Source organism: Nicotiana sylvestris, chromosome 4, assembly GCF_000393655.2.
Source record: "Nicotiana sylvestris chromosome 4, ASM39365v2, whole genome shotgun sequence".
Lineage (NCBI taxonomy): Eukaryota > Viridiplantae > Streptophyta > Magnoliopsida > Solanales > Solanaceae > Nicotiana > Nicotiana sylvestris.
In genome coordinates, this window is record NC_091060.1 from 14,184,833 (window position 1) to 14,208,919 (window position 24,087).

Here is a 24,087-nt window from a genome sequence, read left to right on the forward strand (position 1 = left end):
TACTTTTAAGCATGTTGTATAAAATATATTCATAATTTACAAGATTAGCCAATTGCGCTCAAACTTCAAAAACGACGTCCTAGAGTTTAAACCTCAAAATTCAAACTTCAAGACATCGTGTCCTAAAGTTCGAAAATTATGTCCAAAAGCTCAAGAAAGGAAAACATTTTCCAAAACTCTTTTTCAACCTTCCACATTTTCTCTATCAAGAGAAGAGAAAACATTTTCTAAAACTCTTCTCAACCTTCCCCACCCTTTTCTCATCCCTACCAACTCATCCTCACCGTCACCCTAAATAAAAATATTATTAATAGTATTTTCTTTTCATGTTATAGATATTTTTTTGTCATTTCAACAAATGAGGAGAATACTAGAAAATATTTTTCGAAAAAAAAAAATCCATTCACCAACCAAACAAGGGAAAATAAGTGATCAAATCACTCACTTTCCATGAAAACATTTTCTAAAAAAATATTTTCCTTCATACCAAACACACCATAAGTCATGAATTTTCAAATTCAGGATACTTAGTCCTAAAGTCCTATAGTTTAAACCTCAAAATTCAAATTTTAGGACATCGTGTCCTAATGTTCGAAAACTATGTCCATAAATTTGAATCTTATGTCTTGGATTTTAAATTATAGCTCAAAATTCAGAAAATTTAGTCTTGAAATTCAAATTAGCAGCTCAAAATTCAGGACACTAAGTCCTGAATTTCCAAATTCAGGATACTTAGTCCTGAAGTTTGGATGAATTGGTTAATCTTTAAATACATTGTAAATTATGGATATATTTTAAATAGCGGGCTTAAGAGTGACTACTGCTGCACTTAGCCCTTACACTGTATATGCTACTTAATCCCTATTTCTCTAAGAGATAATTGGGACATGTTCATAAATGGCCTTGACAAGCGTGGGTCTTGAATTTTTGGACCGATTAAGCCATGGAATAGCCCAACCCATGGAACATACTACAGTCCCAGGTGGGGAATAGCCGACATCAAGGTTCATCTGCAGGTGGGAATAGCACAGTGTACTAAACTCCCGCTATGCGTGGAGTTCGGGAAAGGGCCGGACCACAAGGGTCTATTGTACGCAGTCTTACCCTGCATTTCCGCAAGAGGTTGTTTCCACGGCTCGACTCGTGACCTGCTAGTCACGTGGCAACAACTTTACCAGTTACTCCAGAGCTCCCATCGAAAAACCTCGCACAAGCCCAAAAAAATTATGAACTAGATATTCAGTTATACAAACTAATGGTTATTCAAAAAGATAAATACATAGGGAAAAAATAAAGATTTGGAAGGAGAAGAAGTTTGTCATTAGCATTGCAGCAGAATGTGATCCACATTTAGCTCTTATTAAATCAAGGACAAGTATTGAAACTTGTCCAACCACAACATATTAAAATATCCAAGTTTTTTATCACTAAAAGGACATGAAATGCAGATTAAAATATTGACTAAATTTTCAAATGAAACTGGCCTTCCATATAGCATTTGGAAGAGCTTCTAACATAACATGATAAAGGTTTTGATGCCACAGAAATTGGAATATCTTCTTAAAGACGGGGATATCGATCATGTCAGTAACCGGTCATAAACTGTTACTTGTCACCATTTTCTTCGGCCACTCCTGCCAAAGCTCGCTGCAGATATTTAACCAAACAGAAAAATGAAGAATATTTGGCTAATCATGAGTTAACGTCGATGCTTGAACTCAAAAACTTCTTACCTGAACGCACGACGCTGCATAGTGCACATCATTTTCTGAAATCTGGTGATGAATAACAAATCTGATTCTGCAATAGAAGTTCCCAACATTTTCTTAAGAGATGCTGAAAATCTCACAAGGGCTTGGTTTGTAAATTATAGGATCATGTTCCGAAAGTTACAATCAAGATACATTTATTTAACAAATGTATATAAAGTTTGAGTACTACAAAAAACTAGTCGAGTACCTAATGCTATTGGTATCATATAACCATCACAATTATACAAAAGATTGTCGTCAAGAGAGGAAAAGATAGAGGTGTCCACATGTATCAGCATATGTTGCAACTATTGGTGTAATAATCCAAGTGTTTGTACCTCTTGAACATGCATGCTATTAAATTTCTCACTAGTTGGTGAACTCCAAATGAGCTCATTAGCGCACACAAATAATCTAGGAAATAAAGTAGACGTGCTTGGGGAGAGCGCACCTCTGTGGCCCTTCTGGTAGTATAAGTAAACCATGTTGTTCCAAAGTCTTGCACATCTCTGTTTCGCTTATCTTTGACCCCTTCAGTATATCACAATATACCTGGTGATAGAAAAAGAATCTTAATGCGATCGTTGCTCCCAGGAGCTAAAAGAAAATTTTACATTGGCGATGTGATATGCGTCTGTCTGTTTTTGTGGATTACTAGAGAGGATAGATTCATTTCATAGAAAAGACATCACCAGCCAAGAGCCATTTCTTCCTTCTTGTCAATTTGATGTTAGCTTTATGTGTTGGGAGTGGTGAACAAAGCCCCACATGAAAAGTAGAAAAGAAAAATAAGCTACATATACGGAGTTGGATACTCTTAATGGAGTGAGGCCTTTTGGGGAAAACCGTGCGGGCTTGATCCAAAGAGGACAAGAAAAATAAGAGTGTATTTGGGTTGATTTAACGCAACAACTAGTATCAGAACCAATGGTTTGGCGAGAAGAGTATGGAGATGGCGAAGTGATGGCGTAGGGCCCGGCTTAGTGCCTTTGCCCGTCCATGGACGGGTTCACTACCTTTACCCATAGCTTTAAAGACGCATACACAACAACGGTGATGGGTCATGTGGAACTTAAGGGAGAAATTGTTGGGAGTGTGTGAACAAAGTCCCACATGGAAAGTAGAAAAGAAAAATAAGCTACTTATAAGGAGTTGGATACTCTTAATGGTGTGAGGCCTTTTGGGAAAAACTGTGCGGGCTTGACCCAACGCGGACAATATCACATCATGTTAAAAAGTATCTTTGGGCCGTTTTAGCCCAACGTTACGAAGGTTGTTTTCCAATTGCAAAATTGTGAATGGAATAGAATTATTGGCTAATGAAAAGTCTTGTATCACTGGATTCATCTATTTTTAGGGGGTTAAATCTGAACTCGATTGAACTACGAGCAGGGTGAGATAGTTGTCTTTAGGGGGTTAAGTCTGAACTCGATTGAACTACGAGCAGGGTGAGATAGTTGTCTTTGGGGAGAGGGGGTAGCCGGGTTAGCTTTTTGATCTATGTCAGGCTGCTATGACTGTGAGTGGACAAGAATAATTCATCGGACTAAAATCGTACATACTTCCAAAAGAAGTATCGGCTGTTAAAACTAAGCATCATTTTTTAAATTAAAAAAAAAAGTTAGGCATCATTTATGATGAGTCAACTTACAATGTTAGTCTCTACGGCAGCAATATCAACTTTCAGCCCTTTGATTTTGTTAAGTTCCTCTGAGAAACAAAGGGAATCATTAGACAAATGAATAAAGTTGGTTAAATAAACCTTATCGAATGGAGAAAATATTACCAGCCAAAATCTTAGCCTTTTTGTGATCTCCTTCCAGCTTAACAAGATTCTCTTGGAAAGCGATAAAAGCAGCAGCACAAAGGACACCAACCTGCCTCATTCCACCGCCTAGAGTCTTCCTGAGAATTTTCGCCTAGAAATCGAAGGAAACAACGAGCTATGCGACAGTTTCCTTTGGCAAGGGACAGATAAATTCTTTACGGAAAAGCATACCTACCTTGGCAATGAAGCTCTTTGAACCAACAACCACAGACCCGACTGGAGCACCAAGACCTTTTGATAAGCATACCTGCACAGACTCTTAAATGAGCAGAAATTCGGAAACGATACACTAACAAACTTGTCATATGTTACAGCCTTGAGGCATAGAATATCTCTTTTTTTCTCCTTTAGGATATCATGTTTATAAATAAAATGTTGCAGTCCCTTACTCAAAAAATGGAGCGGAAACCACAAGAGACAATGAAGAGAAAGGTCATCTAGATCTTTGGCTATAATATCACTTACCGAAACTGAATCAGCAGCCCGTACAAGTCTATGAACAGGCACTCCGAGTGCCTACAAGACGGATTAATCCGGTTAATCTCAATGACTATAAAAAAGAATGCTTACAGAAGGACAAATGTAGATGCCCTTAAAAGTAACTATGGACAACTCTACAGAAATAAAATACAGAACTTTTCTGTGTCAACTTCAATAACTGTCCTTGAGGAAACTTGTCCTACGTCTAATTGAAGAAATTAAGTTTCTCTCGGTTGTAAGCTCCACAAATCCATCAATGTAATCAGTTGATGTTCCAACCAAAATGGTACCCCAGGTCTTTAGAAAACACATTATATATCCTAGTTCAAAATTTAGCTCTTTCATAAATTCAAAAAGGTGCTACTTGTTTCCTATAGTATTAAACTAGATTAGGATATTCTTTACAGAAACTACTGAAAATTACTCTAATTTGAAGATCCATCTATCTGACTCCTTAATTATTGACTGACTCCAGAAAAAAGGTTGTCTGGTAACAAGAAGAAAATGGTGTACTCACAACTGATGCATTGAATATACGAGCTCCATCAATGTGAAGCTTCAGACCATACTTCTTTGCTAGCTCTCCGACTTTGTCTGTATACTCTGCAGAAAGGCATCGGCCTCCTGAGCTGCACTCATAGAATGTTGTTGGTTATGAACTTGCATTATAAAAGAGAATCAATACTCAAACTGACTAAAGCGACAAAAAAGGGTGACAATTAAGCAACTAAACTATCTTTTCGGATTTGATCCTCGGATATATGAAATCATTTTTTAAAACAAAAACTATGAAGCAGAGTGTACAAAAACCACTCCTTGGATTGAAGGTTGTGCTGTATTTTGCCACAACCTCTAAAGGACAACTAGGGAGCTTTTCATGAATCATGATTCACCTGAGTATGTGAGCTCGAGGAGCAAACTAAATTTTTGACTCCTATTACGCCATGAGGAATTACTGAATCATTTAGAAGTCACTCCAGTAACACAACAATCCCTTAGGTTATCCTATAAAGTCAATTTTGTTCAGGAATTCGTAAATACCAAGCTAAATTGTAAATTTCCTCAAGTGCATAGCTCTTGTCCACACCAGTTAGATTGACGATTTAAATACGAGAAAAGTCAGAGGATATATTCTACATTAAGGAAAGAGTTTAATTTAATTATAAGAAATATCTAAGAAACTTGAATACTGATTATTAACTCCTCCCTTCTTTTTATCGTATTCATGTTCTGATGGATAGCATGGAATGAACACAAGAGCAATAATAGTTGCAGTCAATGTCCCAGAGTTGAAGAAAGTAGTTCAGGATTTCTTTACAGTGCAGTATTTGGGGAAAGAGAGTACAGCAAATAACCCATAATTGTGTATGGCTTCAATGACCACATTCGGCATAAGGTGCAAGTAGAAAAGATTACTTGAGATGGTTTGGTCATGTCCTACGTCCCCTTCAGATGCACTGGTCCTTAGGCAGGTTTTAAAACCATGGCGAGTGAAAGTGTTAAAAAGGGATGACATAGACCTAAAATCATATGAAAGAAATTATCTCGAAAGACCTATAATCTCTTGAAATCCATGCAGACCTAGCGAAAAATAGGGCATAACATGAAGAAAAAGATCTATATAGGCGATACCAATTAGTTGAGATTTAAGTTTTAGCCATGTTAGTGTTTTAGTCTTGTAAGAGAATATATGCCACTAGAAAATATAGGGAACTTCTGATGCTAGAGAAACTAACTTTTTATAATATTGAAGTATTGGACTGAGGGGCTTAAACGAAGCGATACGAATATTGAGGATTCATATTTCCGACCCCTTCTTGTTGGGAGTGACGCATAGTTGTTGTTATATGGTCCAAAAATACAACAATACACACATACTACACGTCTAACAAAAACTAGCAAAAATCAGATAGCATAACCAGATAATGCACCAATATGAGGATCGCTGTACAAACAGTTATATGGTGAGAGAATATTCTTACTGTGCATGTGAATTCTCCAAGCAGATCAGCCTAGTGGTTGGGTAACATATCTCAAAGCTAGGATCTCGAATTGCAGCTTCAATTAGATCAAGATCCATTGTTCCATCTTCATTGTTCTTCACTGTCCTCGGATGAACACCTCCGAGAGTGGCAATGCCTCCATTTTCATAAATATGGATATGCGAATAATCACCAAGAATAATTTCACTGCCTCTAATTTGGCAATGAGTCAGCACACTGATAAGGTTGCCCATAGTGCCTGAAGGAACAAATAGCCCTGCTTCTTTGCCCATTATCCTTGCGATCTCGGCTTCAAGGCGTTGGGCAGTTGGATCATAACCCAATACATCGTCATCCACTTCAGCATTGGCCATCGCGTTCCGCATGGCTTCAGTTGGTTTAGTGACTGTGTCCGAGCGAAGATCCACGGTTCTCATCACCATTTTCCCTGAGCTAGAAAACAAAAATACATTTTTATGCCCCATATAAGTAACCAGCTCCATTCTTGAAGAATCCATCGTCTTGCTTTAGTTTGCACATGTACGAAAATAGAAATATAAATTTCAAACAACTCTTTCAGCAGCATACCATCACAACCCGACAAAAAATATTCTTACCTAGAATTTCAGGAAGCATCAGACCTATAGGCTATGTTGCACGGATTCTCCAAAAATGTAGCCGCACTCGTGTTGTAACCTCCAAAAATGCACTACTTCTGGAGGATCCGACACGCAACTGGAGACATTTTTGGAGAGTCCGAGCAACCCACCTATCTAAATTGGAGTGTATGCTAAACATAGAAGAAAAGGGAGAGTCACACCACTTATCTAACACATTAGCTAAAACCATCTAAAATTCAGCTAAACTGTAAATGCTCATACCATCTTTAATAATGTGGAATCACACCCCATGATATTCTTATATACACGAATATGGGACATTACTCCCTCCCTCCCTTCCAATTTTTGTGAACCTGTTTGACTGGGCACGGAGTTTAAGAAAAAATAAAGACTTTTGAAATTTGTGGTCCTAAACAAGTTAAAAAGGGGCCCAGAGTATTTGTGTGGTTATAAAAGCTTCTCATTAAGGGTAGAATTGTAAGTTTAAGCTAAATTGTTACCAAATTTAGAAAGGGGTCATTCTTTTTGGAACGGACCAAAAAGCAAATAGGTTCACATAATCTGTTTAGTATATATTAGTAAATATATTTAACACCCTCTATGATACCATGTGAAATCCAAATTTTTAAGGCCATTTGGGTATCAGGTAACAATTAATCCCTTTTGATGCCCTTATTTACCCGACACTACTTATTTTCAACTTCAGTACTTCTATCCAAACACGGTATTGCTTATTCAAAAGTTCAACTCCCATACTTAAAAGAAAGTGTTTTTCAGAATTTGATGGTTATAAGCTAAGGACTCAAATTGAAGGGAGCCTTGGAGCGACGATAAAGTTGTTTCCGTGTAACCTATAGGTCACGGGTTCGAGACGTGGAAGCAGCCACTAATGCTTGCATTAGGGTAGGTTGTCTACATCACACCACTTAGGGCGCGGTCCTTCCCGGGACCCTGCTTGAACGCGGGATGCCTTGTGCACGGGGCTACCCTTTGACTCAAATTCAGCTACTCCAAATGGAATAGAACATTATACAGTTTAAGAGAAACATAAATGATAAAAAGAATAGAGGTATGAAAAAAGCCATACTGTGTAAGCTTCTCCTTTTCTGTTCTTCAAATATATAGCAGAACAAAGTCACAAACACTGATCCAATACTCTCTCTGTCCTTGTTGATAAAAAATGCAACAAAAGAGACAATTCACTCAACTGCAAACCAAATTCCACCAGTTAATAAACAGAAAACAAAAAAAAATCATCAAATCCCTCAAAAAAAATATTAAATCAATATAAAAAGTAGCATTCCCCCCTTCAAGGAAAATCACACACAACCACACAAAAAAAGAAGAAAAAAAAAGAAAAGAAAAATCACTTGCCATCAGTAGGAAAAAGAACCCCAACACTTCCCAGCCCAAGAGATACTTTCCCAGCCACAAATTCAAGAATCAAGAGAAATAACACAAGTACACATATACAAATAATTATAAACAAAACCCAAGAATCAAAATTTGGAATTTATTTAAATATTTTTTCATAACAAACCAAACCCCACCACCCCATCAATCAGAAAAAGATGAAAAAATGTACAAACATACCAACTTTTGGACTTTATGTAGTGATACAAAATCAGCTAAACAAACAGAAGGAGTACTACATATCACATGAAGAATAGAATCATCACACACTTGTAACGTCTGAAAATGAGACAACATAAAAAGCACATTTAATTACATGCATGCATAATTTTTCACAAGTGGCTTAAAAGAAAAAAGGAAAGGAAAATATCAAGATTTTCTTACTAAAGAAAGATTCTTCAGGCAAAATTGGTGGTTTCTTTGTTTGACTTGCCTGAAATTGTAAACATGTGAATTTGGTTTTGGCTGTTCCACTTCTTTCGAATTTATAGTTGCTCCTTTGATTTTGTGTCTACACTTTTAAGGCAGTATTAAATTATTTGGGACTACTAAGGATATGCACAAATTTTCTTATTTATTATTACTCCCATTTTCTTTCATTTTTCCATTTTCAACCCACTTATATCCAGTACAATAGTGGTAATAATATTTATTATTACTCCCATTTGCCTTGTTTTTCTTTTACTTGTGCGACTAGCGTGTTTGGCCGAGTTATTTGGGCCAAAAGTACATTTTTTTTAAAGTTAAAGGTGTTTGATCGAACTTTTAATATTTATTAGTACTCCTATTTGCTTTGTTTTTTTGACTTGTGTGACTAGGTGTTTGGCCAAGTTTTTTTGGGCCAAGAATACTTTTTTCTCAAAGTTAAAGGTGTTAGGTCGAATTTTTAGAAGGACAAAAATACTTTTAAATAGGTACAAAAGTAGTTTTTGAGAAGCAAAAAAAAATAATTTTTTAAAAATTACTTTTAAAAAATTATGTATTAAGAGCAATAATTGAAAAATAGTCACAGATTCCAAAGTAATTGAAATTTAACCATTTTTCATGTAAAGATAAAATATGAACAAAAACACCCTTAAAAATTCAGAAATATTCCAGTACAATATATTGGAGTTCTAATTTTTTACATATAAGCTTCCAGCATAATATGCTGGAGTTCCAACATAATATACGAGAAGTTTATATACAGAATCTTCATAATTTCACATATTATGCTGGAACTTTCCGTATTTCAGCAAAATAATGGGCATTTTCAATGACTTTGCAAACGCTAGCTATTTTTTGATTACTAATCCAAAAATTAACTAGCCCGTGCTATTTTTATAATTTTTTTTAATACAGTAATCAAATAACTCCTAACAAATATGCTGAAACTTGCTACAAAATCGTGTCAAGTTGCATGTAAATAAGGAGAAAATAGAAATTAAGAAAAGAATTAATTTTTAAATTAAGGAAGGTGACAATCTTTATTACATGCAAAAAAGAGTATCAAACATAGTAAGACGAAAAAATTAAATTTAAATAGTGTATAAAGGCTCAATTAGATTGCCATGACTTTTTATTATCCTTAAATTTTGAAGTTGGATGACATTTTTTAAATATTAAAATAGCACATTTTTTGAGTGTGTAATAGATGGAAGAAGATATGATTTGAAACTTTAGTGGCTGCATTGTATGAGCTACATCTGAGCTGGAAGATAAAGAGCACGAAAAGTAGGTTCCAATGAATCTTGGAAAGATGAGTTTCATTTGGGCTCTTCATTCCATCTTTTGGGCCCACAACCATAAAGCATACTTTAAAAAATGTAAACATTGTACGGGGCGTCTTATTTGGTCGCCCCAATTTAACATATACCCATTTTTTAAAATCTTTTAACTTGTATCCACTTTTTAGATAACTTCAGCCCTCCTTCTCCTCCTTCATTTTCTTCTTCAAGTTACAAAACAAAATGGTAGTTATCTCCAGAAGCAACGCTGCTTTAGTTATACGCAATTTTTTTTAATTGAACAGTTCGGCGGTTGTACTTCTGCTCCAAATTTACAGCAAATTAGTCTTAGAAAAAAGTTTAAGTTACCAATAGGATGAGCTATAAAATTTTGGAGTTTTTGTATGTTTATTCGTGTTTGAGCTGAGAAGATGTACACTATTTTTCTTAAAAAATCACTGCTAATTGTAGTGCTTCAGCTCTAGAGCTGAAGTTTGTCAGTTACAAAATAAAAAGTTCAGCTCTAGAGCTGAAGTTCGCCAGTTACAAACAAAATCTTCAGCTCTAGAGCTGAAGTTCGCCAGTTAAAAAACAAAAAACTTCAGCTCTAGAGCTGAACTTCAGGCATGTCTACTAGAATGCTGAAGTTTTGCGTGATTGTCTTTGCTACTTTAGCCCCTTATGCTCAAGTTATGCGAAAAGGGGGTACGCTTGCAAAATTTTTTTGCAAAGCGGGCATAAGTTAAAACGTGACACAAAAAACGGGTATAGATGCAAATGCCCCTTAAAAAATGGGGTATTATAACTTTTAGCCCGCGCCAGAAATTATTTACATCTGATAGCCGAAAAAGTGTATAAAATTTGTTCTTATTTTTGTATAGAACATACATAATGTATATATATATCCAAAATATATATAAATTTTATATACATTTTCGGCTATTATTTTTACAGTGGCTATACAATGTCATTTTTCTTTAAAAAATCTAAAATTGAAGCAAATACCAGTCGAAGCGAAAATATTAGGTGATTTTTTTTCATTTGCCTATATTTTAGGGACATTATTTGATACATATATTGGTGAAAGATAACAAGTATTCTGCGAAATTAGTTGAGTTGTGCACAAGTCGATCCGAACACCACAATTATGATAAAAAGGGTTGTTCTGTGTACAAAGCATATCGCATTCATACAGGGTCTGAGGAAGAGTCGCACCCTAGGAGTCAGAGGCTGACCCAAGATTTGAAGGTCGCGGAATGCATTGTTTGATTCAACCAAAATCTGTTTGCATATATGATGTCCATTATTAATATATTACTATTTTTTTAAAGACATATACATGTATATATATGGAATTTTTACTGAACTTTATTGGTGCCAGTAACTTCTCTATTTCTTACATAGATTTGCTTTTGCAAGGGATATGATATTGACAGTCTATTTTAATATAAGCATTAGTGGTTGCTTTGACGGCTTGACGTCGTAGAGTGACGTACTGACGTGTTAGGTATATGTGTGAGGACTTTTCGTATCCACTAAAAATTGGTTTTTGCTCGAAAACTTTTCTTTTTCTTTTCAAAAAAGAAATTTTTTTCTGTTGGAATGGTAAATCCAGTCACAAACACTTGGCATAGGGGCTGCCGTTCATGTCTTTTTCATCAGATTCAATGAAGTGGGCAGATTTCGAGTCATTTCCAAATCATAATATTAAGTTTCAACAAGATAGTTCGAATCCAACTGGTATAACACAATGCAATTCGAGCTTTTGGAAAGGTAATACGTTTGACAACACAAATATAAAAATTTGCTTGTATCCATTTTCTTACACACATTTATCAATCAATGATGTGCATTCTAACTTGAATTTTGAACTGCTAAGATTAAATTGTTTGATTTTAAAATAAATATCGGGCGTTCTAATTTGAATTTTAAACTGTTAAGGTTAAATTGCTTGATTTGGAGTAAACATCCGGCGCTAGTAAGTATTTCTTTCGAGTCAGATATTTTGATTGAGTTTGCCATAGCATCATTCCATAAGTGAAGTCGAACTGTAATTTAGTTGAATGGCTTATAGTAGATCTAATCTAATTAAGAAATAGAGTATGATACATAATATGAGTAATTGGTTCAACAGAGGTTTAACTAAACGCGAAAAACATTTCAAAAACGTTTTAAATTTTCCATCTTAGTAGTTTCTCTCAAGTTTTTCCTAACTCTTTTAATTTATACAAATTTCAATGATTGAAGTTTTATATAAATTTCTAATTTTTAAATTTATATAATCTGAAATGAAATCTGAAATGGACCTAAATCAATTGTGACTGAAGACTACTTTCAAAGTTAAATTTTGTTCCGCATGCTCAAACTTCAAACAAAGGATATATGTCATGAAAGGATATACTTGATAACCTTCTAAAATATTATGTTAACGGAGTATAAAATAGTAGCATTTCAAAATGTTGGTTCTCCAACAAGCGGGTAAATTAAACCACAACGTTCAATTTGAAACGGATAGGTTTGTTAAAAATTAAATTCACAATTACACAAGCCTAAAAAGCAAGTATGAAGTACCCATAGAATGATACAGCAAATAAAAGACCTAAAGATTTAGTTTACTAGAAAAATTGGTATGCAGTTCATTATTTTGCAAAGAACGTAGGCAGCTCAACCACAGTTCAAATTAATACTTCCAAATTTTCATCCAACCATACAAGACATTCTTGAAATGAAGTACAACTTTGTTCCAAAAATGTACGAAAATGGGATTACAACACAACTAGCGAACCATCATTCACTTTCTTAGTGGCAAAACTAGAACATTACTAGTTTCCCGCATCACTTGCAACTACGGAATCTTCTATTTTAGTAACATCCTGTGCATCATCTGCAACTCTAGAATCTTCTGTTTTGGTAACATCCTGGTTACTCTCTCCTATATGTTGACCCTCCATAGGCACATTCTCACTTATGGCTTCAGCATCCATTGTAGAGTCGTCACCGATCACTTTCACCTGTTCCTCAACGTCCAGAGGAGTTGCATCATGAGTGGCAGAAGCAGATTTTTCCTCTGCATTGGAGCACTGGCCGGTCTCTGAAGATTCCACCGGCACGTCATCAGCTTCAATAGCAGATGACGATACATGAGCGGCAGAAACAGATTTTTCCTCTGCATTAGAACACTGGCCGGTCTCTGAAGCTTCCACAGGCACGTCATCAGCTTCAATAGCAGATGATGATACATGAGCGGCAGAAGCAGATTTTTCCTCTGCATTAGAACACTGGCCGGTCTCTGAAGATTCCACAGCTACATCATCAGCTTCAATAGCAGATGATGATACAGGAGCGGCAGAAGCAGATTTTTCCTCTGCATTAGAACACTGGCCGGTCTCTGAAGATTCCACAGGCACATCATCAGCTTCAATAGCAGATGATGATACATGAGCGGCAGAAGCAGAAGTTTCCTCTGCATTGGAGCATTGGCCAGTACCTGAAGATTCCACACCAGCTTCAGTAGCAGCAGATGTGCTCTGCTTTTCTTCCATTTCTGCCTTGGCCAGCTCAAGAGCACGATTCTTTGCTGCAATTTCTTCCTGCATTTGAGCTTGTATTCTGTACTCATCCATGAGATGCTGCATCTTTTCCTTATCTGCTATGAGGTCACCGTACCTTTTCTGTAAAGTACGTTCAAGCTCCTTTTGTTTCTGAACTTCTTCCCACAGATTGTTGATCCTATGTGATGCTGCTAGCTGCTCTTGTTTTTGTAATGCTCGGAAGCATTCAAGTTCTGTCCCTGCTGTGTCCATTTGCTTAAACATAACCTCTATCTGTGACCAGAGTTTTCCAGCTCGCATCTGCTCATCCACAATGAATATTTGTTAGCTGGAATTTACAGCTTACATCTCAACTCAAAAAACCCAAAAAAAGGAGGTAGGATAGCCAAGAAAGATCCATGTAAGAACTAGAAACACGTCTGCTTGCAGATCAACCCTCCAGACAAATGAAGTTAATAAACAGAGAACTGTACAGGAAGTGGTAACTACATTCAGATTAAACAATTAAACCGCTAAATGTACCTGATATCCATTAGTAAGGACTTTGATCTTCTGCTCAAGCTTTGTTGCTTTCTTAGTATCATCATCCATTTTCTTCTTCACATTCTCAAACTCATTCTGTAAAGCAGCTAGCTTTTCCATGTTTCCAGCAACACTTGAGAGGCCATAAGCATTCCGGGTAGGAAAGTACATGATATCATTCAAAGTTGTTTTGTGTGCTTCGACAAATTCATCAAGAGATTCACCCTCATGTCCCATTGCCACACGAACAAACTGAGCCTCATCCTTGATAAATCCATCAGCCTGCGTGAGTGGAGTTAGTTATGTTGCAGTAGATGAAGATAAAATCACACAAACTCCAGAAAACATTACTGTTTGCACACGAAATTGGTAATGACAAGGGCACATCTAATAGCACAATGTAAAAATGGAAAAGGTGTCTATGACGAACAGACCTGATTTATTTACTTCCAAATATTATTTTAACAGTCAAATGCACATAGAAACACTGAATTTTGCAGAAAAAAAGCCATAATCAACATATTTCACACAAACACAAATGGCATCCAAGTGAGTACTTAATGATCCCCCAGAGTGGAACCATTAGCATTTTTTGGTGTCTTATCGAAAGACCCGAATGTCCAATTTCAGTTAGTCCTCATAACAATAAATACTAAAAACAAAACCGGGACACCATGTATGGTGTCATGGGTGTAGGAGTAGGGTTCATAAAGTTGAGCATGTAAGCTAGCTTGTGTTGAGTGGAGTCAAGAATAATATATATATATAGTACGTACATTTAAATATATATCTTGACATAGATAGTTGCACACGAAATTGGTAATGACAAGGGCACATCTAATAGCACAATGTAAAAATGGAAAAGGCGCCTATGACGAACAGACCTGATTTATTTACTTCCAAATATTATTTTAACAGTCAAATGCACATAGAAACACTGAATTTTGCAGAAAAAAAGCCATAATCAACATATTTCACACAAACACAAATGGCATCCAAGTGAGTACTTAATGATCCCCCAGAGTGGAACCATTAACAATTTTTGGCGTCTTATCGAAAGACCCGAATGTCCAATTTCAGTTAGTCCTCACAACAATAAATACTAAAAACAAAACCGGGACACCATGTATGGTGTCATGGGTGTAGGAGTAGGGTTCATAAAGTTGAGCATGTAAGCTAGCTTGTGTTGAGTGGAGTCAAGAATAATATATATATATAGTACGTACATTTAATATATATCTTGACATAGATAGTTGTCCAGCCTATTGAACCTATTCTTTTTCCCACAATCCTTACAGCCATAGTTTAGTGAAATTTTATCAGCAATTGTAGGAATGATTCCATATATCCATTACATAAAAAGGTTAGATGATATTGTAAAAGAACAGTTTCCAAATGCTTTATATTGAAATTTAGGCAACTCATTTTCTTTTCTAGTATTAATTTGACACTAACAACTCTGAAGTCTTACATGCATTTGAAGTAATCTGAAACTCTTTTGCTCAAAAATAAAAAGTTCACTTGGGATTTTGCATATCATTTTTAAATACCTTAATGCCGCAAAGCAGGTAAGACTGCTCCTGGGAAAATAAATTGACACAAGGGTAGAGCCAAACCATTTTTCTTTATGTAACATGAACATACCTCTTTCAGTTCATCTTCCTCAAAGTCCTCAATCGCAGGTTCAGCAAGCACTTTTCGCTTGACCCCCTTTTTCTTCTCCTTCTCTGCTTTTTCATCTAGAGGATACTTGCTATTATCATGTTCTAGCAAAGACAGAAGTTCCTTCCTAATCATTTCATCAGCCAACTCAATTAGTGTAGGAGGAACAAAGGAGCTCTTATCTTCATCAGCTCTCATTAAGGAACTTCTTATTAGTTCTAGTGAAGCAATGGGAGGTCTAGGGAGCTCTCTCTGCAGTACTTTTGACCTTTTCCGGAGTAAAGCTTGTTGCCTTGCTTCTTCTTCGGCCTTCTCCCTTGCAATCCTATCAGACATGTCTTCTTCAATCTTCTCTTCTGGTGGTTCTTCATTTTCTTCATGAGGTTGTTGGACGACTATCTGGTACTCATTTTTGGGCTGAGGAAGGCTTTTCAAACCAGAAAGCAATTCTTTCTTTGAATTGAATTGCCCAAGTTTAGCATTATTGTGCATATCCATTTCTTCATTAATGCGTAGCTCATCCCTCATAGGAGTTCCTTTCGGGGTCATGCCATAAGAATCCCTTGAAGGTGTCATGCCAATTCTAGGAGTAAGGCCAGTGGCTCCAGGAGTCGCTGAAGGAGTTAAGAGTGGGTTTGGTGTTTGAACTTCCCTTTTCTTAGGAGTGACACCAGAAAAATCTGAGGGGTGCAACATAGGATTATCCCCTCCAAGTAATGGTGTCTGAGACTGAGTCAATCTTCGTTGATTTTCTGCTTCCATCATAATGGCATCTTGCTTAGTTGAAGGGGTTCTTTGAGGTGTTCGCATAGGAGTCATTGCATGCTGTGGTGTCTGGGCATAATTTGCAAGAAGAGCACGTGTTGCAGCATTCCCTTCGGATAGTTCATCACCTCCTAGTAGATCACTGGCAATACCTATCTTTGCTATGGCCTCCAATTCATGATCTGGAATCTGTGGTGCAGGAAGATTGAGTTTCGACCTCTTCCTCACTGCTTCTGGATCATTAAGTTTATTTGCATGCAATATGGCTGTCGGGGCATCCTGCCTTTCTGCAATTTTATTCCTTGCAATATCCTGCTTTCTTAGACGAGCTTCCTTATCGACTCTCCTTTCACCTTCTAGTTCTTCAATGGTAGTTGGAAACTTAGGTTGCTCTACAGGACGGTCTTCCTCAGCAACATCATAGAAACCTGGAGGAGGCTTCTTTTCAAAGGGTATTTCAGCATTGTAATCAATTCCTCTCCTTTTTCTCTTCCTTTGACGGGCATCTATTCCAGCAGCCTTCAGTTCTCTCCTTTTCTGTAAGGAAGCAAGCCTTCGAGCCTCTTCAAGCTGCTTTTCTCTGGCTTTCCTTTTAGCCTTCTTACCTCTTGTGTTGGCCAACCGAGCCCGTGCTTCAGACAACATTTCTTTCTCATCCTCGTCCATATCAACAGGATCAGGACGAGCAGGCTTTGATTCTGGATTAGGATCAATCTCTCCAGGCTTCAATTTTCTTGGATCATCATTAGGGTCATAGTTTTCATCCTTAGCACATGCTGCATCGAGAAGCTTTTCATAGCGTTCAAGGCACTGGGATGGTGTACGACCAACAATTGGCGCAATAGTCCTCCACTGGGTAGGCATGAGCTTTGCAAGGTGAAGTAGTTTCTCATCTTCTTCTCTAGTCCACTCAGTCTGGAAAAAATAAAGAGCAGCGAGGATGTTAATAAGTTGTTAAACTCAGATATAAGTTCCTACTAACAGCCTGAGGTAAATCGGAAAATCCGTGTACTTTCCACTTTCTCAGTTCAGAAAATCATTTTATGCCGTTGATAAATGGAAAACCAGAAAAAATTTGAAAAAGCCCAGAAAGAAATTTCTATACAGAAACTGGTTTCAGAAATTGTATCCCGAGTAAACAAACCAAAAAGCAGACTCGGAGAAAGCCATAGCATGCTCACAAAGCAGAACTTTTCTCATTCACGATGGAATAGGAACAAAGGTAACAATTACCCACAAAGAAATAACAGTGACAGACATTACAAAGACAAATTGCATGGCGCATTAAACTAAGCAAGAACAAAGAGCCGAAACCAAGATACAATGAATACTATAAGGTACAAATAATCACATGACACAGAAAGAATGATCATACATAAATAAACAAGGACACAGAAAGGATGGTCACACCACTAACAACCATGCAAGAAAATTAAGTACAGCGGAATCCAATAACATATCTCAAAGAATCCCAACTCCAAACACCTAGAAACTATGAAGGGTATATTTGTTATGGTACTTGACGAAATCATTTACCAATTTGGTTTATCATAGACGGTGGAAAATGTATAATATTTTACTCCAATTTGGAAGAAAATAGCCTTTTTTAAAGAACGAGAAATACCAAAAGCAGCCTTGGAAGCTCGGGATAATGGGCCCGGCCATCTATCCTTCTTCACTTAAATACTAGACTATGGCGCAGAGCTCGAACCTATGACTAAGCCACAAGTCCCTCAACTTTTGCCGCTTGAACTAAACCCCGGGGGCAATTTGGGGGAAAATAACTTTGGCACGAAATAGCAAAAGTAATTTTCCTTTTCAGAGATATTTAACTCGCATTCATATCACTTGTTCGAATCAACACTTGGACATTGTTTGTCAAAATACTCAAAAAAACACTAATCACTGTCCCCATACCCCATCCTGCACATTGCACTATGAGCATATCTCACCTACATTTATATACCCTACCAAAAATTTATAAAAAATAATCCAAAATTAAACATTTCTCCAAAGAAAAATTACTACTCCCTCTATTTCAATTTATGTGAATCTATTTGTTTTTTTTTAAAAATTTAAGAATGAATGGGTAAAGTTACATAATTTCCACATTTAGAAAGAGGTCTTTTTTTTAAATGGACTAAAAAGGAAATAGGTTCATATAAATGAAAATAATTTTTTACAGAGAACTTTTTTCCAAAATCAAAGAACAAATATTAACAGCATATAATACAGAAACCAAAAAAAAAAAAACGGGTGAAGGCCATGGTACGCTCACATAGCAGAACTTTTCTCATTCAAATGGAACCGGAAGAAAAGATAATAGTTATCCACAAAGATATAACAGTGCAAGAATTACAAAGCTAAATTGCATGGCGCATTAAACTTAGCAAGAACTAAGAACCAAAACCAAGATACAATGAATGCTTCGAAGGTGTTAAATAACCAAATGGCACCGAAAAATGGTCATATATAGATAAAAACAAGGGACACAGAAAGGATGGTCATATGTCACTAACAAACTACTGCGGATTCCAATTGCATATCTAAAAAACCCAACTTCAAACAACCAGAGACTACGAAGGGTATGTTTGTTATGGTTGACTCTTTTTTATGATCGAAAAATCCGTTTGGGGCCAATCCTTAGGACCAATCGCAACCTTCGACACTCGGGATAATGGGCCCGCCCCTCAACCTTAATTTGAATGGCACAAGGCTCGAACCTGTTACCTAAGAGGCTAATTCATAAGTCCCTCAACCTTTTCCACATGATATATTCCGACTTGGTTATCATGGATTGTGGAGAATGTTAAATACTTTACTCAAATTTGGAGGAAACAGACTAATAGCATATGTCATTTTTCCATCTCAGAAATCTTCAACATGTATGCCATATCACTTGTTCGAATCAACACCTAGACATTGTTTGTCAAAAATTAGTACTCAAAAAACCCTAATTATTATTATCCTCATACACTATCCTGCAGCTCTCACTATGAGCATATGTGTCAAGTACTTTTACACCCTACTAAACCTTGAAAAATGCTCCTGAAAATAATTTCCAAAGATAAAACATTTTCCACAAAAAAAAATATTACAACATCAACTACTACACCTCGGTCCTAAACAAGTCGAGGGCGGCTATATGAATCCTCACTAACCATGCCACTCCATTTAAACTTATCTCAGGCCAATATTATGAAAATATAAATAAAAAGTACTCATATTAGAAGTTCTACATATTTTATAAACATATACATCTATGGAGGGCTAAACCGCTACTGTAAAGCATTAAACCTACAGCAAAAAGTGCTAATGTCTAAAGCATATACTCAGCTAATATGTATCACCTAATAAAATTATGATTATAACAAATAAATAATTACATAAAACATTTTTCAAAGCTAGTGAACAAATATTAACAGCATATAATACGACAACAAGGTTAATCAATTTGAACATTATGGTTACAAGTTCGTTATCTTACTACATCCTGTTTGATTTACTAGGTTCAAAATCTATCATTTATACTTATTTATTGGATCTTTTAACATATATACTGGGATCCGCCCGTTCCGATCCTTGCCCACTAAACAGTTGCACCCCCGGATATGTGTGTTAGGAGAACCCCATGATCCTTCTGTGTGGAAGGGAAGGAAGAAGAAGGCGAACACAAATACTAAAAAGCGGTTCATGGGGACCCCGAAAAAAGGGGATAGAGAGCGCGGAACGGGCTTTCCAAGCATAAGACAATCCCTACCTATACATTCCATGGCAACAGACAAAAGGTAATTTTGTCGTTGTTCTTAACCCCAGGGCACATTTTCGTTCTCAATAATCTCCATGAAAAGACTACCATGATTTCCGAATGAACCGAGGGAGAGTCAGAGGCATGAAACAAGCTACTGGGGCAGATGAATCCATAAGTTCAACGCTACATCTGCCCATGCGTTAGGAGCATGTCACCTACATTTTTATAACCATGGTGTCCTGGCCAGCTTGCACGCACCTGACTAACTCGGCCTGACTAATTTCAGGGATACTATCGGCAACAAGTACCAGATAACTCTGTCCACCAAGGCTTGAACAAATGGGAAAAAATCACCTAGTTTTTTCGCCTCCGATGAGAATTGAACGTGAAACTTCGTGATTCTTAACCCACTTCATTGACCACTAGGTCACACCCTTAGCTGCCACGTCACCTACATCTATACCCTAACATCTCCATTTATACCCTACCAAACATTGAAAAATTACTAATAACAAAACAATTTTCACATAACATTTATCAAAACCAATGAACAAACAGTAACAACATATATATAACACAGAAACAAGGTTAATTAACCAATTTAAAAAAAAAAGAATAACTTGCCTTTTTAATGGAAGGATCGAGCCACTCATACCAGCGAGCTTTACACTGCTTTGCAGATTTACGAACGAGTAAAGAAGAAATACGAGCCCATTGATTTTTACCATATTTCATCACCGCCGCCTTTAGAATCTCGTCCTCCGTGTTCTTCCATACTCCTCCCTTTATCATAATCCTCATTTTTGCTGATTATTTCAGCCTCCCAAGGGAGACTCGGAGTAATCTAGGGTTTCGGAAGCTGCCTCAACATATAAGCTCGCGCCGAGTTTTTTGTGTTTGAATGTGCTAAAATCTATACGCCGGTGAGGATAGGGTTTTCCGATTTATGGCGTGGCGGCGTTTGTCGGTCTCCGACGAGAGGGATTTTTCGAACTTGCTTTAGTACTGAAGCTGATGAGATTGCACCATTATAATCTTCGAGGAATTCCAAATTCGACTTGAGCTGAGATTTGGATTGGAGTGTAGGTAGCTGGGGTCGGCTACTATGGGCCAATCACTCAAATGTTGGGTTCAAATATATGCATTTGTTTGCATAGACTGGCCATTTATGAGCAGGTTTAGATTTTAGCCTCTTTTTACGATGCGTAAACATAGGCATTTTTGTTTTAGAGAACTAGTCTTAGTGTACGCGCGTTGCACGTGTTACCCATGCATATTATCGAGTAAAATTTTGTAAAAAAATTACATATATTTTTTTAAAATTATGTTTGAGTTATTAACTAAAAATAAGCTTATAAAATTGATGAATAATGATCATATATAGCTAATTCAATAAAGGAAAAACGTTTTTTATAAAAGTCTGTTGTCATTCACCTTAAATTATGTCCCAATTTTATAATTTTGTTAGTTCAATTGCACAAGTTATTGTGCTTCCTTTTTAGTTTCATTAAAAGCACATAGGCCTTAAAGATTTAAGATATTTCTGAAATTTTCTTCAAAAGCTATTCTCAAGTTCTTTCAAAAGAGATACACATGGTATAGACTAATATTACGATTGTTTAAAGATTAGTCAAATAACATAAATTTAAAAACTGAGTCTTATAGTTTCTCATTTAATCTCCCTTCAAATGTTCAATGTTATCCATTTAGTGAGGTTTTAAAAGCTATTATTAAAGGATAAAGGCGAACGATATTTCGCTAACGACCTTCGTGCTTTTAATATAATATAGATATAGATATAGATTAAAGAAAAATTAAAACGCCTTAAGAAATGGCCAGATTGGCAAATGGCCCTTTAGTGAATTTTCGGGTTAAATTAGTTTTTACTTCTTAAAATCGATTTTAAGTGTCATATCCAAATGGGATTTTTACATACCTATATACTATTGGAAACTTGATTATTCTCCCTACTCAAGTTTCAATTTAATTACCTCTTATATATAAATTTACCAATTATATACACTTTAGGAATTAAATGAGTATCCATTTACAGTAGGAATCAATTATTTCTCATCATTATTCTCTCTCCCTCATGCTCTCTCTCTCTCTCTCTCCCTCTCTCATTAAAAGCCATTAAAAAGCTTTGAAACTTTGAATTCGAATTTGGGGTTTCAAAAAACATTATTTGTTTGAATTGGGTATTGTTGCAAACAGTTGGAATTCTCTCTACGTCTCTTTCTATTTTTCAATCCCTAATTCCAGTAATGTAAAGCAAAGGAAAAGAGAGAAGCAATTTCACCGTTGACGGCCATTAAAAAACTTTGAATTCAAATTTGGGTTTTCAAAAACTATTACTTGTTTGGATTGGATGTTGTTGCAAACAATTGTGAATATGATTTGGAGTTTATATCTCAATTTTGAGGGTGTTTTGGTGAATATTAGACTTGATTTTTGGCTAAATTTCATATTGAAACTCGTCAAAGTAGAAGAAGACACGACATACATTATACTTACGAAATAGTGGTAAAGTTGTAGTAAAATTGTAAAAAAATTATATTCTGTTGTTTATATATATATATATTTTTAGAAATACACAAAGCGTCTTTTTAAGCTGTCCTCAACGATCAACTGAACACCTCAACCAAATCATTTTTCATTTTAACGCTTCAAGTGGCTATTAAGTAGGTCAAGTAAACACCCGAGTACAACAGACCATATGCGTGAATTGCACTTGCCAATAACTGTCAAATGGACCAATCAAAAAATGACACGTGTAATTTTGCCATAAAAATTTGACACTATGTAATTAACAAAAATATACTCCCTCTGTTTCAATTTAGATGAGGTAGTTTAACTTGGCACGAAGTTTAAGAAAACAAAATAGACTTTTGAAACTTGTGGTCTTAAAAGCTTAAGGAGTAAAAATTTTGTGGGGCCATGATATTTGTGTGGTTATAAATGCTTCTCATTAAGGGTAAAATGGGATAAAACGAAGAGTTTAAAGTTGAATTATTTCTAAATTTAGAAGTGTGTCATTTATTTTGGAACATGCTAAAAGAAAAGTACCTCGTCTAATTTAAAACGGAAGGAGTATATTTAAAGAAACTTCTTTATCATCTCCTCTCTCATTTTATATAGCAGCCGCGGGCTCCTCCATTTCTGCCGCTGCATCGCCATCAATCGCCGCCTTCGGAGCAACAAATTCTTTTCGGAAAATGGCATGCCATTGGCGTCTGAATATGACGATAAAGAAGAGCAGAAGAAGAAACTCCATTTTTTTTATGAGAGAGAAAGTAAGAAGAACCAGATGGATTGAAAAATTTCCGGCAGCCTTCATTTTTTCCTTCGAAATTGCTTATTGTGTCTGATAATTGGATGGATATTTCTTTACTCTAGTATTCCAATTGAGTTCTTGAGTATTATGATTGGATTGAAAATTTGCTTGATATATATGTTCTCCTGACACAAGTATTGCATATTTCAATGTACTGGTCTTGATCATCCATGAAAGGTATGTTTTTTTTTATAAGTGCTAGTTTTATTCTTTGGTGCGCAGAGCGAAGACTGTTAATAAGAGGTCTACTGGTGTAAAGATTAGGAGCAGGTGAAAGAGAAGAATGGGTTTGGTATAAAAAATTTGTTGAATTGATGGGATGATATATTTGGTAATTTTGTTCTTTTGTAACAGAGGCAAGGGTGATTTAGGGTAGAGGAGGGTGTTGAAGAGGAGAGAATGGGAGGAGAAAGGGGTGTGAAAATTAAGTGTGGTCCATATTATTTTAGTAAAGAAAAAAAAACCTAATTTTAGGTTGGCAACTCGCGTCCCAAAGAGTGCATTTCATGCAGTGGGGGCTGACATGGTCGGGTGTTTAGTTAATTTTCTTTTGTGAATAAATAAAGTGTCTAGCTGGAAATGACCTCAATTGAGGTATTCAGTTGATCGTTGGGGACAACTTAAATGGGCGCTTTATGTATTTCGCCTTTAAATATTGTATGAAAGTTGAACAATATTATATAAAAATTATATTTAAGTTGTATGATATTGTAGTTGTATAT

At 36.2% G+C, this 24,087-nt stretch overlaps 2 protein-coding genes across 9 annotated transcripts; both read right to left on the minus strand.

Annotated features, from left to right (window-relative positions):
- Positions 1–1,297: 1,297 nt before the first annotated feature.
- LOC104244585 (low-specificity L-threonine aldolase 1) lies at positions 1,298–8,623 on the minus strand. Of its 8 annotated transcripts, none has more exons than XM_009800040.2 (11): positions 8,508–8,623; positions 7,749–7,868; positions 6,042–6,494; positions 4,577–4,688; positions 4,045–4,095; positions 3,755–3,826; positions 3,538–3,670; positions 3,403–3,461; positions 2,203–2,303; positions 1,734–1,800; positions 1,298–1,647 (listed from the first exon to the last, which is right to left on the minus strand). In XM_009800040.2, exons 3-11 carry the CDS (start codon positions 6,482–6,484, stop codon positions 1,606–1,608), a joined length of 1,080 nt encoding a protein of 359 aa, XP_009798342.1. In that variant the 5' UTR covers positions 6,485–6,494; positions 7,749–7,868; positions 8,508–8,623; the 3' UTR covers positions 1,298–1,605. The 8 variants fall into 8 exon arrangements, with proteins under 8 accessions (XP_009798342.1, XP_009798343.1, XP_009798339.1 ...); XM_009800041.2 differs by having other exon boundaries at positions 6,042–6,489; positions 8,459–8,594; XM_009800037.2 differs by having other exon boundaries at positions 8,459–8,594.
- A 3,815-nt stretch (positions 8,624–12,438) lies between these two features.
- LOC104244587 (cell division cycle 5-like protein) lies at positions 12,439–21,035 on the minus strand. Its single transcript, XM_009800042.2, has 4 exons — positions 20,656–21,035; positions 15,498–17,195; positions 13,854–14,135; positions 12,439–13,631 (listed from the first exon to the last, which is right to left on the minus strand). Exons 1-4 carry the CDS (start codon positions 20,830–20,832, stop codon positions 12,603–12,605), a joined length of 3,186 nt encoding a protein of 1,061 aa, XP_009798344.2. The 5' UTR covers positions 20,833–21,035; the 3' UTR covers positions 12,439–12,602.
- Between the last annotated feature and the right edge of the window lie 3,052 nt (positions 21,036–24,087).

What these genes read in the sequence shown, in the direction of transcription:
- LOC104244585 (XM_070171763.1), bottom strand. Translation starts at nt 6,559, where the DNA reads ATGGATTCTTCAAGAATGGAGCTGGTTACTTATATGGGGCATAAAAAT. An exon ending in AAAGGCTAAGATTTTGGCTG is followed by an intron (nt 3,462 to 3,537) that starts GTAATATTTTCT and finishes TTTGTTTCTCAG; the next exon opens with AGGAACTTAACAAAATCAAA. An exon ending in CTACCAGAAGGGCCACAGAG is followed by an intron (nt 1,801 to 2,202) that starts GTGCGCTCTCCC and finishes CTTCTATTGCAG; the next exon opens with AATCAGATTTGTTATTCATC.
- LOC104244587 (XM_009800042.2), bottom strand. Translation starts at nt 20,832, where the DNA reads ATGAGGATTATGATAAAGGGAGGAGTATGGAAGAACACGGAGGACGAG. An exon ending in AGGAAGATGAACTGAAAGAG is followed by an intron (nt 14,136 to 15,497) that starts GTATGTTCATGT and finishes CCACTCACGCAG; the next exon opens with GCTGATGGATTTATCAAGGA. An exon ending in TCCTTACTAATGGATATCAG is followed by an intron (nt 13,632 to 13,853) that starts GTACATTTAGCG and finishes GTGGATGAGCAG; the next exon opens with ATGCGAGCTGGAAAACTCTG.